This window comes from Calonectris borealis, chromosome W (assembly GCF_964195595.1).
Source record: "Calonectris borealis chromosome W, bCalBor7.hap1.2, whole genome shotgun sequence".
In the NCBI taxonomy this organism is placed as follows: domain Eukaryota; kingdom Metazoa; phylum Chordata; class Aves; order Procellariiformes; family Procellariidae; genus Calonectris; species Calonectris borealis.
The window spans coordinates 42992012-43006758 of NC_134351.1; the positions used below are offsets into that span (position 1 = coordinate 42992012).

Here is a 14747-nt window from a genome sequence, read left to right on the forward strand (position 1 = left end):
CGAGCCCATCTATATGTTGCGTCCCTTCCTTGATGGCCTGAGGCGTCATGGGCCCACTGGGCTATAAATAATTCACCCTTATGTTGCCAGTCCAGATCCACCTGGGCCACTTCAATCTTAGCAGCCTGGTCCACCTGCTGGTTGTTTTGATGTTCCTCAGTGGCCCGACTCTTGGGTACGTGAGCATCTACGTGACGTACTTTTACAACCAGGTTCTCTACTCGGGCAGCAATATCTTGCCACAATGAGGCAGCCCAGATGGGTTTACCTCTGCGCTGCCAGTTGTTGTGCTTCCACTGCTGCAACCACCCCCACAGGGCATTTGCCACCATCCATGAGTCAGTACAGAGATTTCCCTCATTCAGCAATATCCAAGGCCAGCTGGATGGCTTTCACCTCTGCAAACTGGCTCGATTCACCTTCTCCTTCAGCAGTTTCTGCAACTTGTCATATAGGACTCCATACAGCAGCTTTCCACCTCCGATGCTTTCCCACAAGGCGACAGGACCCATCAGTGAACAGGGCATTTTGCTTCTCGTTTTCTGGTAGTTTGTTATACAGTGGGGCATCTTCAGCACGCGTCACCTCCTCCTCTGGGGATATTCCAAAATCTTTGCCTTCTGGCCAGTTCGTGATCACTTCCAAGATTCCTGGGCGACTGCGGTTTCCTGTTCAGGCCCGTTGTGTGATCAGTGCAACCCACTTACTCCACGTAGCATCGGTTGCATGATGTGTAGAGGGGACCCTCCCTTGGAACATCCAGCCCAGCACCGGCAGTCGGGGTGCCAGGAGGAGCTGTGCTTCAGTACCAACCACTTCCGAAGCAGCTCAAACCCCTTCATATGCTGCCAATATCTCCTTCTCAGTTGGAGTGTAGCGGGCCTCGGATCCTCTGTATCCCCGACTCCAGAACCCTAAGGGTCGACCTCGAGTCTCCCCTGGTGCTTTCTGCCAGAGGCTCCAGGTAGGGCCATTCTCCCCGGCTGCGGTGTAGAGCACATTCTTTACATATTGTCCTGCCCGGACTGGCCCAAGGGCTACTGCCGTATAATTTGTTCAAAGTCTTGTGGTTGCTCATGGCCCCATTTGAAATCGTTGTTCTTCTGGGCCACTTGATAGAGTGGGCTTACAATCAGGCTGTAATCTGGAATATGCATTCTCCAAAAACCCACAACGCCTAAGAAAGCTTGTGTTTCCCTTTTGCTAGTTGGTGGGGACATGGCTGTTATTTTGTTGATCACATCCATTGGGATCTGATGACGTCCATCTTGCCATTTTATTCCTATAAACTGGATCTCCTGTGCAGGTCCCTTGACCTTACTTTGTTTTATGGCAAAACCGGCCTTCAGAAGGATTTGGACTATTCTCCCCTTTTCTCAAAAACTTCTTCTGCTGTGCTGCCCCATACAATGATGTCATCAATGTATTGCAGGTGTTCTGGATCCTCACTCTGTTCCAGTGCGGTGTGGATCAGTCCATGGCAAATGGTAGGGCTGTGTTTCCACCCCTGGGGCAGTCGGTTCCAGGTGTACTGGACGCCCCTGCAAGTGAAAGCAAACTGTGGCCTGCACTCTGCCACCAAAGGGATGGAGAAGAAGGTATTAGCGATATCAGTTGTGGCGTACCACTTGGCTGCCTTTGACTCCAGTTCATATTGAAGTTCTAGCATGTCCGGCACGGCAGCACTCAGTGGCGGCGTGACTTTGTTCAGGCCACGGTAGTCTACTGTTAGCCTCCACTCTCCATTGGACTTTCGCACTGGCCATATGGGACTGTTAAAGGGTGAGCGAGTCTTGCTGATCACTCCTTGGCTCTCCAGTTGACGAATCAGCTTATGGATGGGAATCAGGGAGTCTCGGCTGGTACGATATTGTCACCGGTGCACTGTTGTGGTAGCAATTGGTACCTGCTGTTCTTCAACCCTCAGCAACCCCACAACAGAAGGGTCCTCCGAGAGACCAGGCAAGGTGGACAGCTGTTTAATTTCCTCCGTCTCCAGGGCAGCTATACCAAAAGCCCACCGGTACCCTTTTGGGTCCTTGAAATACCCTCTCCTGAGGTAGTCTATGCCAAGGATGCACGGAGCCTCTGGGCCAGTCACAATGGGGTGCTTCTGCCACTCATTCCCGGTCAGGCTCACTTCGGCCTCCAATACAGTTAACTCTTGGGATCCCCCTGTCACTCCAGAAATACAGATGGGTTCTGCCCCTTTATAGCTTGATGGCATCAGGGTACACTGTGCACCAGTGTCTACGAGAGCCTTATACTCCTGTGGGTCTGATGTGCCAGGCCATCGAATCCACACAGTCCAGTAAACCCAGTTGTCCCTTTCCTCCACCTGGCCGGAGGCAGGGCCCCTCTAGTTCTGGTCATAGTATCCATCTCTAACTTCTTGCAAACGTGAGTCAAGAATTTCTTCATTGCAATTACAATCCAAAGTAAGATCAGCCCTTCTACTCTGTCTGGGGAACTGTTCACTGGAAACTGGACTGTCATGAGACAGGTTTTTCCTGAAAACTGGAGCAGCATTTTTCCTGGGAGAACCCCCTTGTGTGATTGTTTTTCCTTGCAACTCTCGTACCCGTGCCTCTAGGGTCGAGATAGGTTTTCCATCCCACTGCCTCATGTCCTCTCCGTGATCACGCAGGTAAAACCACAGGGTGCCCCGTGGTGTGTACCTTCTATATCCTCTCTCTTGAGCAGTAGGACGCTGACTCCTAATGGCTGAGATACTGGTCCGTACAGGTGGAGAATAGGACATATCCTCTTTGAGTTGCTGGACCTCCCGGGACAGCCAAGACAAGGGAGGAGAAAACAGTTTCTTCGTATTCCCGGAGTCTGCCAACCACGTCATCCACCGTTGGTGCTTCTTCCTCTTTCCAGCACAGTACTGCCAACGAACTCGCATGTGACACTGGTGCGCTCCGTACCAACTTCCGCCACATGGGTCGCGTGCACTGGACTTCATCTGGATCTTTGGGCGTTTGGTTGTTGTCCAGGTCACTATAAACCACCTCCAGCACGCCTAATTCCCTCAGGTACTGGATACCTCCCTCCATAGCGGTCCATTTGCCTGAGCGATATATAACATCTTCCTTGAAGGGATACCTTTCCTTCACGCCTGACAGCAGTCGCCTCCAGAGGCTGAGGACCTGTATCCCTTTTCCAATTGCTTTGTCAACGCCCCCTTCCCTAGCGAGGGATCCCAGCTGTTTGGCTTCCTTCCTCTCTAATTCCAGGCTACTGGCCCCATTATCCCAGCATCGGAGCAGCCAGGTAACCATATGCTCGCCTGGACGATGGCTGAATTCTTTCCGCATATCTCGCAACTCACCCAGGGATAGGGATCGGGTGGTTTCTGTCTCATAGAATCATAGAATCATTAAGGTTGGAAAAGACCTCTAAAATCGTCGTGTCCAACCGTCAACCCAACACCACCATGCCCACTACACCATGTCCCTAAGCGCCTCATCTACACGTCTTTTAAATACTTCCAGGGTTGGTGACTCCACCACTTCCCTGGGCAGCCTGTTCCAAGGCCTGACCAGTCTTTCAGTAAAGAAATTTCTCCTAATGTCCAATCTAAACCTCCCTTGGCGCAATGAACCTCATACAGTTGGCCTTGGCCCATCGATCCAGCCTGTCCAGGTCCCTCTGCAGAGCCTTCCTACCCTTGAGCAATCAACACTCCCGCCCAACTTGGTGTCGTCTGCAAACTTACTGAGGGAGCACTCAATCCCCTTATCCAGATCGTTGATAAAGATATTGAACAGGACCGGCCCCAGTACTGAGCCCTGGGGAACACCGCTCGTGACCGGCCGCCAACTGGATTTAACTCCGTTGACCACAACTCTCTGGGCTCGGTCATTCAGCCAGTTTTTTACCCAGTGAAGAGTGTACCTGTCTAGGCCGTGAGCCGCCAGCTTCTCTAGGAGAATGCTGTGGGAGACAGTCTCGTTTATGAGTTCTTCCTCTTGCTCCTCCCCTCCTCGTGATGGCCCTGCTTTTCCATCATCCCTTTCTAAACGACTTGACTTCCGCTTCCAAGATTTCTTCTTCTGTACAGGGGCGACGGTTACCAGCAATGGTTGGTCCTCTGGTTCAGCTGCAGTGCCCCTTGTAGGGGTTAGAGTAGCTGCAGTGCTCGTTGCAGGGGTTGGAGTAGCTGCAGTGCTCGTCGCGGGGGTTAGAGTAGCTGCAGTGCCTGTTACAGGGGTTGGAGTAGCCGCAGTGCCCGTTGCGTTGGCCAGGCCCGAGCACATTGCAGTGATTTGTGTCTCTCTGGAATTGCCAGGGTGACAGCATGCTTTCCCCAAATATTTTACTAGTTTTTCAGGATTCTGCACTTTTTCAGGGGTGAAATTCCAAAACACTGGAGGTGACCACTGTCCTAGGCACTTGCCCATGCTATCCCACACACCCTGCCACTCATAACTATCCAACCTCGGGGCAGATCTCTGGGTGGTATTCTTAAATAGTTGTTTAACCTTAAACAAGGCCTGAAACACATTCAGGAGACATAGCAATAGGAACATGCTGGTTTGAACATCCCAAGGATATTCAAAATCCTCAAGAGCTATTGTAATCAGCCTGGAGGAGAAGGGGAAGGTGAAGGAAGATGTCTCCCCTGTAAATTGGCTCTCTGAGGAGAAGGGGTAAGAAGTGTAATTATTAATAGTTTCCAAAAGATAGCTCCCGAAGAACAGGAATGACGGCAGTGCTGAATATAGGCTCCTGATCAATAATTTTATCATAACATAAACCAGTGTCACACAGTATAGCAAAGCAATGGCCTTAATCCATTTCCCAGAGATGACCAACCCCACATAAATACTGATAATCAGCAGTATAGACAGCCAGTAAGGTGCTACAGACCACAACTCCAAGAACAGATCCAACAACTCTGAGAGCAAATAGACCAACATTGTGACCAGCGAGTACTAAACTGATATAATGAATGCTTATAACAAATTTGTTTTAACCCGTTCAGGTCAGATGTGTCGTTATCTCAACCCTTCGTGCCCCACGTTGGGCGCCAAAAAAGACTGTCGTGGTTTAACCTGGCAGGCAGCCAAACACCACGCAGCCGCTCACTCACTCCCCCTCCCCGGTGGGACGGGGAGAGAATCGGAAGGGTAAGAGTGAGAAAAACTCGTGGGCTGAGATAAAGATAGTTTAATAGAACAGAAAAGAGAAAAAAAAAAAATGATAGAATATACAAAATGAGTGATGCACAATGCAATTGCTCACCACCCGTGCTGACCGATAACCAAGTAGCGATCGGTACTTCCTGGATCACGCCTACCGTTCATATACTGAGCATGACGTCACATGGTATGGAATACCCCATTAGCCAGCTGGGCTGGCTGTCCTGATTATGTTCCCTCCCATCTTGTGTACCTAGCTCAGTCAGTAGGCATGGGAGCTGTCCTTGGACTAGGAGGGCACTTAGCAACAACTGAAAACATCAGTGTGTTATCAACATTCTCCTCAGACTAAATCCAAAACACAGCACTAGGAAGAAATTTAACCCTATCCCAGCCGAAACCAGGACACCACATCATAGTAAAAAAAAAATAAAATCCAATTGCTCAAAGCATTGCTAAAGACCTTCCAGTTTAGATCAGTGTCACAACAGTCAACTTCACACACATTTCCAGATTGGCTGGTTCGAAATGGAGCCTGCTCACGTCTTCCCATAGTTTACTTTTTGATGAGCATTGTTAAATACAATTACAATGACTACTCAAGAAGTATCTTGAACAGCATGCCTGAACCACTGTTTTGCCAGTGACTGTAACATAAAAAGCCAAGGAAAAAAACATATGAGTTAGGTCTCCAGAAAACATTAAGAACTGTTCCTGTTAAAACTCAGTGTGAGAGATGACACATTGACACATTTTGCATCAGTCCTACTGGACAGAAAGAGAAGTGCAAAACTTTCCATTTTCGTACTGTGAACATTTATATGTTTAAGTATTTGAGCGTACACCACCTATAATTGCGGGAAGTTCCAATCACTAAACTGCAAACATCAGGTCCCAGCATAGTTACCACTAATTAAAGTGACGACAAGATTACTAGGTGTGTCAAGACTTTCTTCAAAACAAACACGGAGCCACCTCCCCACAGCTGCTGTCATGGGTAAACACTACAGTCCCCACAGCTCTGGCTGGCTCCATCCCTCAGTGCCTCACACTGTAGCACATGCTGATGTTGAAGTCTGTTTCTTGGGTGACCTGAACAATTCAGTTGTCAGAATGGTCCATCACATCCTAAAAATCTAGGAGGCCAAGCATTTAGCATGTCAAAAAATATTAGAGCCTCATACAGTTGAGAAACAAATGGAAGTGCCATTAACTCAGGTATGAGAAGGACCTTGGAAGCAACCTAAGTTCCAAGTGTCTTCACATGGCTAAGTTGATAACACCATCTGATGTCAGCATGTGTTTGGGATGACAGCAGTCACCAGCTCCAGACGAGACCTTCACCTTATACTGTAGCCATAGCTAAGGCTTTCATTCAATTGCTCCCCTGAAACAAGTATGTCTTGCACCGGCAACTGCGAGTGCATCCATTGTAATGAAAGTCTCAGTAACAGGAAAACCACCCTGGAATACCTACACTTGCAAAAATTAAAATAAAAGCAGCAGTAGGATTTATATCCTTCTGCAGAAAAGTATCCCCTTGCCCTTAAGGGTAAAGGTCCTGTTCTTATACTGCCTTCACTCCACAGCTGTAGAGCCATGAATATTTAAGCTGTTGCTTTAAACCCACAATGCAACCAACTTGTGGGATGTGAGAGGAAAAGGCTAAAAAAAATTAAGCAGCAATGGGAATTTAAGCAGGAATGAGAAAGAGTATCTTCTGCCTCTTATGCAGTGCTAGGGAAAGGATTCCTTTGAATTCAACCTGGCGATGCAAGTGTCAAATGATACAATGCTTACGGGATCTCACTGTCTTTTGGTCTCTTTCCCCTCCCTTTCCAATCACTTTTGAATCTAGCAGCAAATTTTATCCAGCTATGGCAGGCAGATGAGGGCCTCAAAGATATTACCGTTCTTACAATTTCCATTAAACCAGACAAAAGAAAGGGTTAGCAGAGAAAAATCAATCCTGAACAAAGAAAAGGCTGCCACATAAGTTCAGTATTTATTAGAAAGGGAATCAACATAAGATACCAACCTCAATACACAAAGCTGTAGAAAAACAGGCTTCGCTAATTCAGTTGTTCAGGCAACCATTTGTTTAAAACAAAAACTCCATGTTTTTGGAAACGGGAAAAAAGTCCTTCCCTACTCTGTTTTTCCTAACGGTATTTAAGTGGAGTACGCTACAATACTTGGAATCAGACCTCAGACAGCTAGTTTCATCTTCAGTCATGACTGATAGTGGTGGCAGGGGTGAACAGAGGGGTGTGGAAAGGCAGCTGTGAGAGGGGGTAAGACCCACAACTAAATTCCCCACCTCTTTTTTTTAACTGACCAGCTCAGGTTAAACACAATAAACCAAATCCTGCTCACGCAGGAAGACTATTTGCAGAAGGAGAGACGTTTTTTGGGGAGCACCGCATGGAGTGGAGCTGGGAACGCCTCCAGCACCATCCCACAGTGCTGCAGACATAGCGCCACGCACACGCCCCAGCAATGCCACAGCATCCTCAGAGGACACAAACCTGGATGACAGAGCCACCCTCTTCACCATGTAATGAAAAGAGGAGATCATGAGGACAGGACTGCAAGCCCCCTTCTCAACCTGCAGATGCGAACAGGCAGTGCCAGAGAGGCAGGCAGCCCCAGAGCACACAGGGGGCTTCCTTCCCTAGCCCCCAAAGCCATGAGCCCCAGAAGTCATAAGATTGGCCTAGGCCATGATTTTAAATACAGTTTTTTTGTTTGTTTGTTTTTAAATCCTCAGAGTTAGAGGTCTGGGTATAAAATGAAAATATGATACTGTAACTTGCGACACATCTTATTGCATTTACTACATGATATGATTTCCTAAGTGCAGAACAATATTAAAGAAAGCACTCAAGTTTTAAAAGACATACAAAAATAGCTTTATAAGCTTTAATAACTACCAGTTCTAAGTGAAAAATCCATCTTCTTGAACAACCCAGCTACAACATACTGCTCCCAAAAAATTAATGTTAACTATCTAAATTACATTTATTTAACTCTGGAAAACACATACTCATTGTAATAAAGATTTTCCACAACATCTGCTTTTCTTAACCGTGATCTCAACTTAATTCTCTTGAGAATAACTACTAAAGAAAAGCCAAATGTAAAATCCTGTTTCCAGTCAATTTAAGCAGATGTTTTTATGTAATCAAAATCATTGTGGAGGCCCAAGCCAGACTGTATTCTCACTGAGTTCTGAAAATGGGTCTACTAACAAAACGCGAGCAAAAGAAGAAACATTTAGCAAGCTTATTACAGCTCAGAAATCTAAAAATAGCAATTCTCTTCAAAATAAGGTTGTATATTGCCCAATAAAAAACAGCTGCAGAAATTAAAGTTTATAAATGGCCAAGTTCCTTGAGAGCAAGTTCCCAGGGTCTACTTGGCAAGGATACAAATCACACAGTAATGTTAATTAAGATTATTTTAAATAATTTTTGAGCACAAAATCAGCATAACCAAAGTACACTAAAGTTTGGCAGCTTGCCACTGTATCCTTTAATAACTGGTATCAGGGCCGGGAAACCTGAATGCATTTATTCCGACAGGCATCATCAACTGGATGTTTAGCACGGTTTGATCCAAAACCAAAAGTACCAATAACTCATTTACTTCACACCAGGAAAATTTGCTGGCATTATTAATGGAGAAAATGGACAGTCAAGTGATGTTAACTAACTGTCGTGGTTTAACCCAGCAGGCAGCCAAACACCACGCAGCCACTCGCTTACTCCCCCACCCCCACAGTGGGACAGGGAGAGACTCAGAAGGGTAAGAGTGAGAAAAACTCGTGGGTTGAGATAAAGACAGTTTAATAGAACAGAAAAGGAAGGGAAAATAATAATAATAATTATAATGATAATGATAATAATAATAATAATAATGATAGAATATACAAAATGAGCGATGCACAATGCAATTGCTCACCATACCGCGCTGACCAATAACCACGTAGCGATCGCTACTTCCTGGAACACGCCTACCATTCATATACTGAGCATGACGTCATACGGTATGGAATACCCCGTTGGCCTCCCTCCCAGCCTCTGAAGAGCCCTTGACTAGCAGGGTACTTAGCAACAATTAAAAACATCAGTGTGTTATCAACATTCTTCTCATACTAAATCCAAAACACAGCACTAGGAAGAAATTTGACTCTATCCTAGCCAAAACCAGGACAGTATCCACCCCTTATTCTATACCATCTATGACATGCCAAGGTCTCACATTTTCTAATACGTTCCAATTAATCACCACCACCTTTCTTGTCTTTTTATATATATACACACAGATATCATTCCCTTAGTCTATGGGTCATCCCTCTAAAATGTCCATTGAGTTCATTTAGTCCACGACTTTGGGCTCCATCTGTCATAAAAGTCTTTCAGGGCAGGAGAGATGGTGTGTGGTGTTGGACTGTTGCATCCTGAAGCCTGTTGCACTTTGCTCGGTTTCATTGGAGTTAGTTCATTCTTCATTAATCTGGGTGATTTTTACTGCTATACCATTGATAGCAACCATAGAAATAGTGATATACAATATTATATAGCAATTAATATCATACAATTCAGTTCATTGGCTATTTTCACCCAAAATCAAATCCCCTTGAGGTACACACTGGACTTCCCCATCCTTTTGCATCACCCACCAAGTGCACCCAGGTCCTTGAGCAAAAGCAATCCCATGGATGGGTTTTCCCTTGCCCGAGGAAGGAGTAACCCAGACTGTCTTCCCCAGTATATTTCTGATGTGCACTACAGGGACTTTATCCCCATCTACAGTACGTAAGAGTCTTGATTGAGCAGGGTGTCGTGGTTTAAGCCCAGCCAGTAACTAAGCACCACGCAGCCACTCGCTCACTCCCCCCTGATGGGATGAGGGAGAAAATCAGAAGGGTAAAAGTGAGAAAACTCGTGGCTTGAGATAAAGACAGTTTAATAGGGAAAGCAAAAGCCGCGCGCGCAAGCAAAGCAAAACAAGGAATTCATTCCCTACTTCCCATCGGCAGGCAGGTGTTCAGCCATCTCCAGGAAAGCAGGGCTCCATCACACGTAACGGTTACTTGGGAAGACAAACGCCATCACTCCGAATGTCCCCCACTTCCTTCTGCTTCCCCCAGCTTTATAAGCGGAGCATGACATCATATGGTATGGAATACCCCATTGGCCAGTTGGGTTAGCTGTCCTGGCTATGCTCCCTCCCTGCTTCTTGTGCACCTGGCAGAGCATGGGAAGCTGAAAAGTCCTTGACTTAGTATAAACACTGCTTAGCAACAACTGAAAACATCAGTGTGTTATCAACATTCTCCTCATACTAAATCCAAAACACAGCACTAGGAAGAAAATTAACTCTATCCCAGCCGAAACCAGGACATTCAGCCAGCAGAATACATCTCCCCAGGGTATTGCATAATTTTGGTACTATGACTGCATCCACTTTAGGGCTTTTGCTTTGGCTCCAACATCACTAAGGAGTTCTGTTTATTTCCAGACTCCAAAGTGACACATCAGTGTCAATAAAACACATTACTATTAGATATTACTACTCAGGATTGGAACAGTGGCTTTAAGAATGCCTCAAAGTTTGGTCATGCTAAAGTCATGCCATTCACCATATGAGTCTCACGTTTTCGTCCTCTTGGTATTAAGTTACTTCTCCAGGAGCTACACCAAGAAAAGCAAAGATGATGCAAACAGCCATGAAGCACTGCAGTAACAGCGCCTACTAACAGCACTTTGTTGTTTCCACACTACGGAAGAGACTGAACTGGACGAAAACTTGTTTCACATGCTGCCAAAACGCATGTGAAGCAGTAGCCAAGGAGACCTCCTTTAAGAGGAATATTAGCAAACGCAGTTACTGTTCTCCCCCACAACCACCCAGGGCCATTTGGCGAGGCGCAGGGGAACTTGTGGAGGACGGGTGCATGGAGGCACACTCAGTAATCTTCCCAGCCCACTGAAGATTGAAAGAACCACAGCTGGGAGACCAAATCTAGCCTGGGATTTCAAACTTCAGGAAAGATCTGAGGTTTTTTTCCAAATGGTTCACACAAAAGCAAGAGAACAATCAGATGCTGAGGGTGAGGGCACAGTGACCAACGAAGAAATATCATTAGAATGAGGACCGTAAGGTATTTAAATATGTAAAAGGCTACTGTAAAACAACAGGAATAAGTTCACCTGCTAGTCTTTTGCAGACGGGACAAGTAGTAATGGGTTCCTATAGCAGAAGTGGAGATTTGGGAAAACGAAGCACAAAATAAAGTGCCTGGGAGAGATGTGGTCTAACAACAGGCTAAAGAGACAACTGGTAGGAACAGAAGTCCTTCCTTGGAGTGCAACCAAGGAGGAGATCTGGACAGAGCCTCACATTCACCTTTCTCCTCCAATCCCACGGTCATTCATCCATCAGAACTGATTCAGTCAAGAAAACCTCAGTAACATGCAGTGCACTGATTCATCATCCCATGGATGCTGAAGGGCTTAGGTCCTGCACCACCCTGCATCACTACTTGCTCTCATCTTTCATTTCCTCCACTAGCACCTGCACTTGCTGAATCTTTCCACAAGCCAAATTTAAACAAGCTTGTGAAAGGGTCTGAGGAGCACTGGCGCCAAGCAGCCAGCAACTAAGAGAGAAGCAAGACCGTTCCACTTCTTATAGCATGGGGTCTCATCTCCACACCACCAATAACCAATGGCAATTATCTAACCACCTCTCAAAGTTTTAAGTGCATCAGGTGATCTTGCTTCTGTTACCCCTTTGGGGTACTCCTTGTACTACTTGTCTTTGGAAAGGCTTCTCTCAATGTCTGCATCTTCATCTGCATCCCACTGCCCCACTACAGCTCCTCATGCAGACGCTCACAAGCACAGTGACTCTCTGCTGCGAATATTACACCTTCGGAAGACAGGCAGCGTAAGCACTGCTTTGGACTTAACTATCTGTCCTCCTGAAATGCAAGGGGAATTTATCCAAGATACTTCACAAAAACACCACTACAAAGACTTAAAGTGACAGGTTTTATAGACAGGCACCTCTGTTGCAATCGGCTCCCTCTCTGCAAGTCCTATGAGGAGCAGCTGAGGGAACTGGGACTGTTTAGTCTGGAGAAGAGGAGGCTGAGGGGAGACCTTATTGCGCTCTACAACTACCTGAAAGGAGGTTGTAGCGAGGTGGGTGTCGGTCTCTTCTCCCAAGTACCAAGTGATAGGACGAGAGGAAACGGCCTCAAGTTGCGCCAGGGGAGATTTAGACTGGATATTAAGAAAAATTTCTTCACTGAAAGGGTTGTCAAGCCTTGGAACAGGCTGCCCAGGGAAGTGGTTGAGTCACCATCCCTGGAAGTATTTAAAAGACGTGTAGATGAGGCGCTTAGTGACATGGTTTAGTGGGCATGGTGGTGTTGGGTTGATGGTTGGACTCGATGATCTTAGAGGTCTTTTCCAACCTTAATGATTCTATGATTCTATGATAAGTGTTGCTATTATTTTAATGCGTTAATTGCCCTGGGGAGGCTGGCACCCCGGAGGCTGACCGCGGAGAGCCCCCGGCTCTCCCCCGTCCCGAGTAGGCACCGCACCGCACCGCCCCGTTTGCTCTCGGTCCACCACAGCCCGCGGCGGGACCGGCACCACCCCGACTCCGCGGGGCGCGACCTCGGGAGCTCGCTCCCCGCGTTTTATGACGGGCAGCAGGAGCGGCGGAGATCCCCGGGCGGGCCCCCAGCGCTGTTTCCTGGGGGATCCCACCCTCTCTCGTCCGGTGCAAGGGAGGCTTGCCGGATCCCGAGCCGCTCGCCACGCACACCTGCCGGCCTCCCCGCGTCCCCCGCCCCGTACCTGGCTGGCGCAGCAGAGCGCGGACATGCCGGCGGCGCGGCCTGGCTGGCTGCCTGCCTCCCTCATGTGGGTGCGGGCAGGGCAGCGCGCGGGGCACCGCAGCCGCGGGCGGAGCGACACCGCCTCTGCCCGGCTGCCGGCCGCAACGACCTCAGCCTGGCCCTGCCGCCTGGCTTCCGCTGTCGTCAGCGTGCGCGGCGGCCAGCGGGAGGCCAGAGCAGGCCGCCTGGGGACAGGCGCATTATTTCTTGGCCTCCGGGGGGGGGCTCTGCGCCGTTTCTGCTCTCCGAATCGCAGCGTAAAGGCCGCCGCGGTGCCGTCTCGCCTGCAGCTGCTGCTGCAGTTGTTCCTGCTCCTTCTGGTGGGGCGCGAGCTGCCTCGCCAGCCGGTCTGCCTCTCCGGAGTCCCTTCTTCCCCGAGGTACGCCCGGGAAGCACGCTATGGGGGGTCGCTCTCTCCCCTATCGATCCGTCCAGGCTGAGACGACCTGTTTGAACTCACAGGCTGCTTTTGTGACAGGTTCACGTCTTCCGAACCTGAAGCCCCAAATTGCACATGGGAAGAGCACTGTTCCTCCCAGCCCAGCTGATGGGAAATTGTACTTCAGCAAAAGGCTCCAGTGCATTTGTCTTACACAGCAGTCAATGCAGCATATCTGAACATTTTTATTTCGCTTGCCCAAGCAAACAGAAGTGGCAATTACATCTAGAGCAATTCATGCAGGACTAACCTCCACAGGCTGTCCTACTCTCAAGGAGACTGCTAAGATCACTTGCCTGCACATACACACTCTAAAACACCTGGTTTTTAGTAGCTGGAATTTAATGAATTCACTGAATAAGGCATATAAACATAGGGACCTTAAAAGACCAGGCATCAAATGTAAGTTTAATGCTGCAATGCACCAACCTCAGATTCAAACTGCTTTGCCACATCCCACAGTCCTTACACTGCTCGCACCTTCATAGAAGTCGTGTGCATTCAAAGGATGGCTTAGGGGCTGTGCTTTCCTAACAGGAGCCGAGATATTTCCTGGTGTTTCTGAAATATTTTGTCCAGCATCAATTGCTAGGAATCAAGTACAGTACTAGGCAGTAGCTGAGGATTTTTCAGCTTCCTATATGATGATAGGATATTGAGAGCAGCCCTGCAGAGAAGGACTTGGGGGTATTGGTGGATGAAAAACTGAATGTGAGCCAGCAATGTGCACTCGCAGCCCAGAAAGCTGACTGTATCCTGGGCTGCATAAAAAGAAGTGTGGCTAGCAAGCAGGTTGAGGGAAGTGATTCTCCCCCTCTACTCCGCTCTCGTGAGACCCCACCTGGAGTACTGTGTTCAGCTCTGGGGCCCCCAGCATAAGAAAGACATGGACCTGCTCAAGCTGGTCCAGAGGAGGGCCACGAAGATGATCAGAGGGCTGGAGCACCTCCCCTATGAGGACAGGCCAAGAGACTTAGGGTTGTTTAGCCTGGAGAAAAGAAGGCTCTGGGGAGACGTTATAGCAGCCTTCCAGTACTTAAAGGGGGCCCACAGGAAAGATGGGGAGGGACTCTTTATCAGGGAGTGTAGCGATAGGACGAGGGGTAATGGTTTTAAACTGAAAGAGGGTAGAATTAGATTAGATATTAGGAAGAAATTCTTTACTGTGAGGGTGGTGAGACACTGGAACAGGAAAGAAAAGAAAAGAAAAGAAAAGAAAAAAGGAAAGGAAAGGAAAGGA

At 47.8% G+C, this 14747-nt stretch overlaps 1 protein-coding gene across 1 annotated transcript in view; it reads right to left on the reverse strand.

Moving 5' to 3' along the window:
- Positions 1-13993, reverse strand: part of LOC142075042 (serine incorporator 5-like) — a 61992-nt gene extending 47999 nt beyond the window's left edge. The window contains 3 exon segments of the mRNA XM_075136038.1: positions 13028-13171; positions 13173-13253; positions 13988-13993. Coding sequence (XP_074992139.1) covers positions 13028-13171; positions 13173-13253; positions 13988-13993 — 231 coding nt within the window.
- Between the last annotated feature and the right edge of the window lie 754 nt (positions 13994-14747).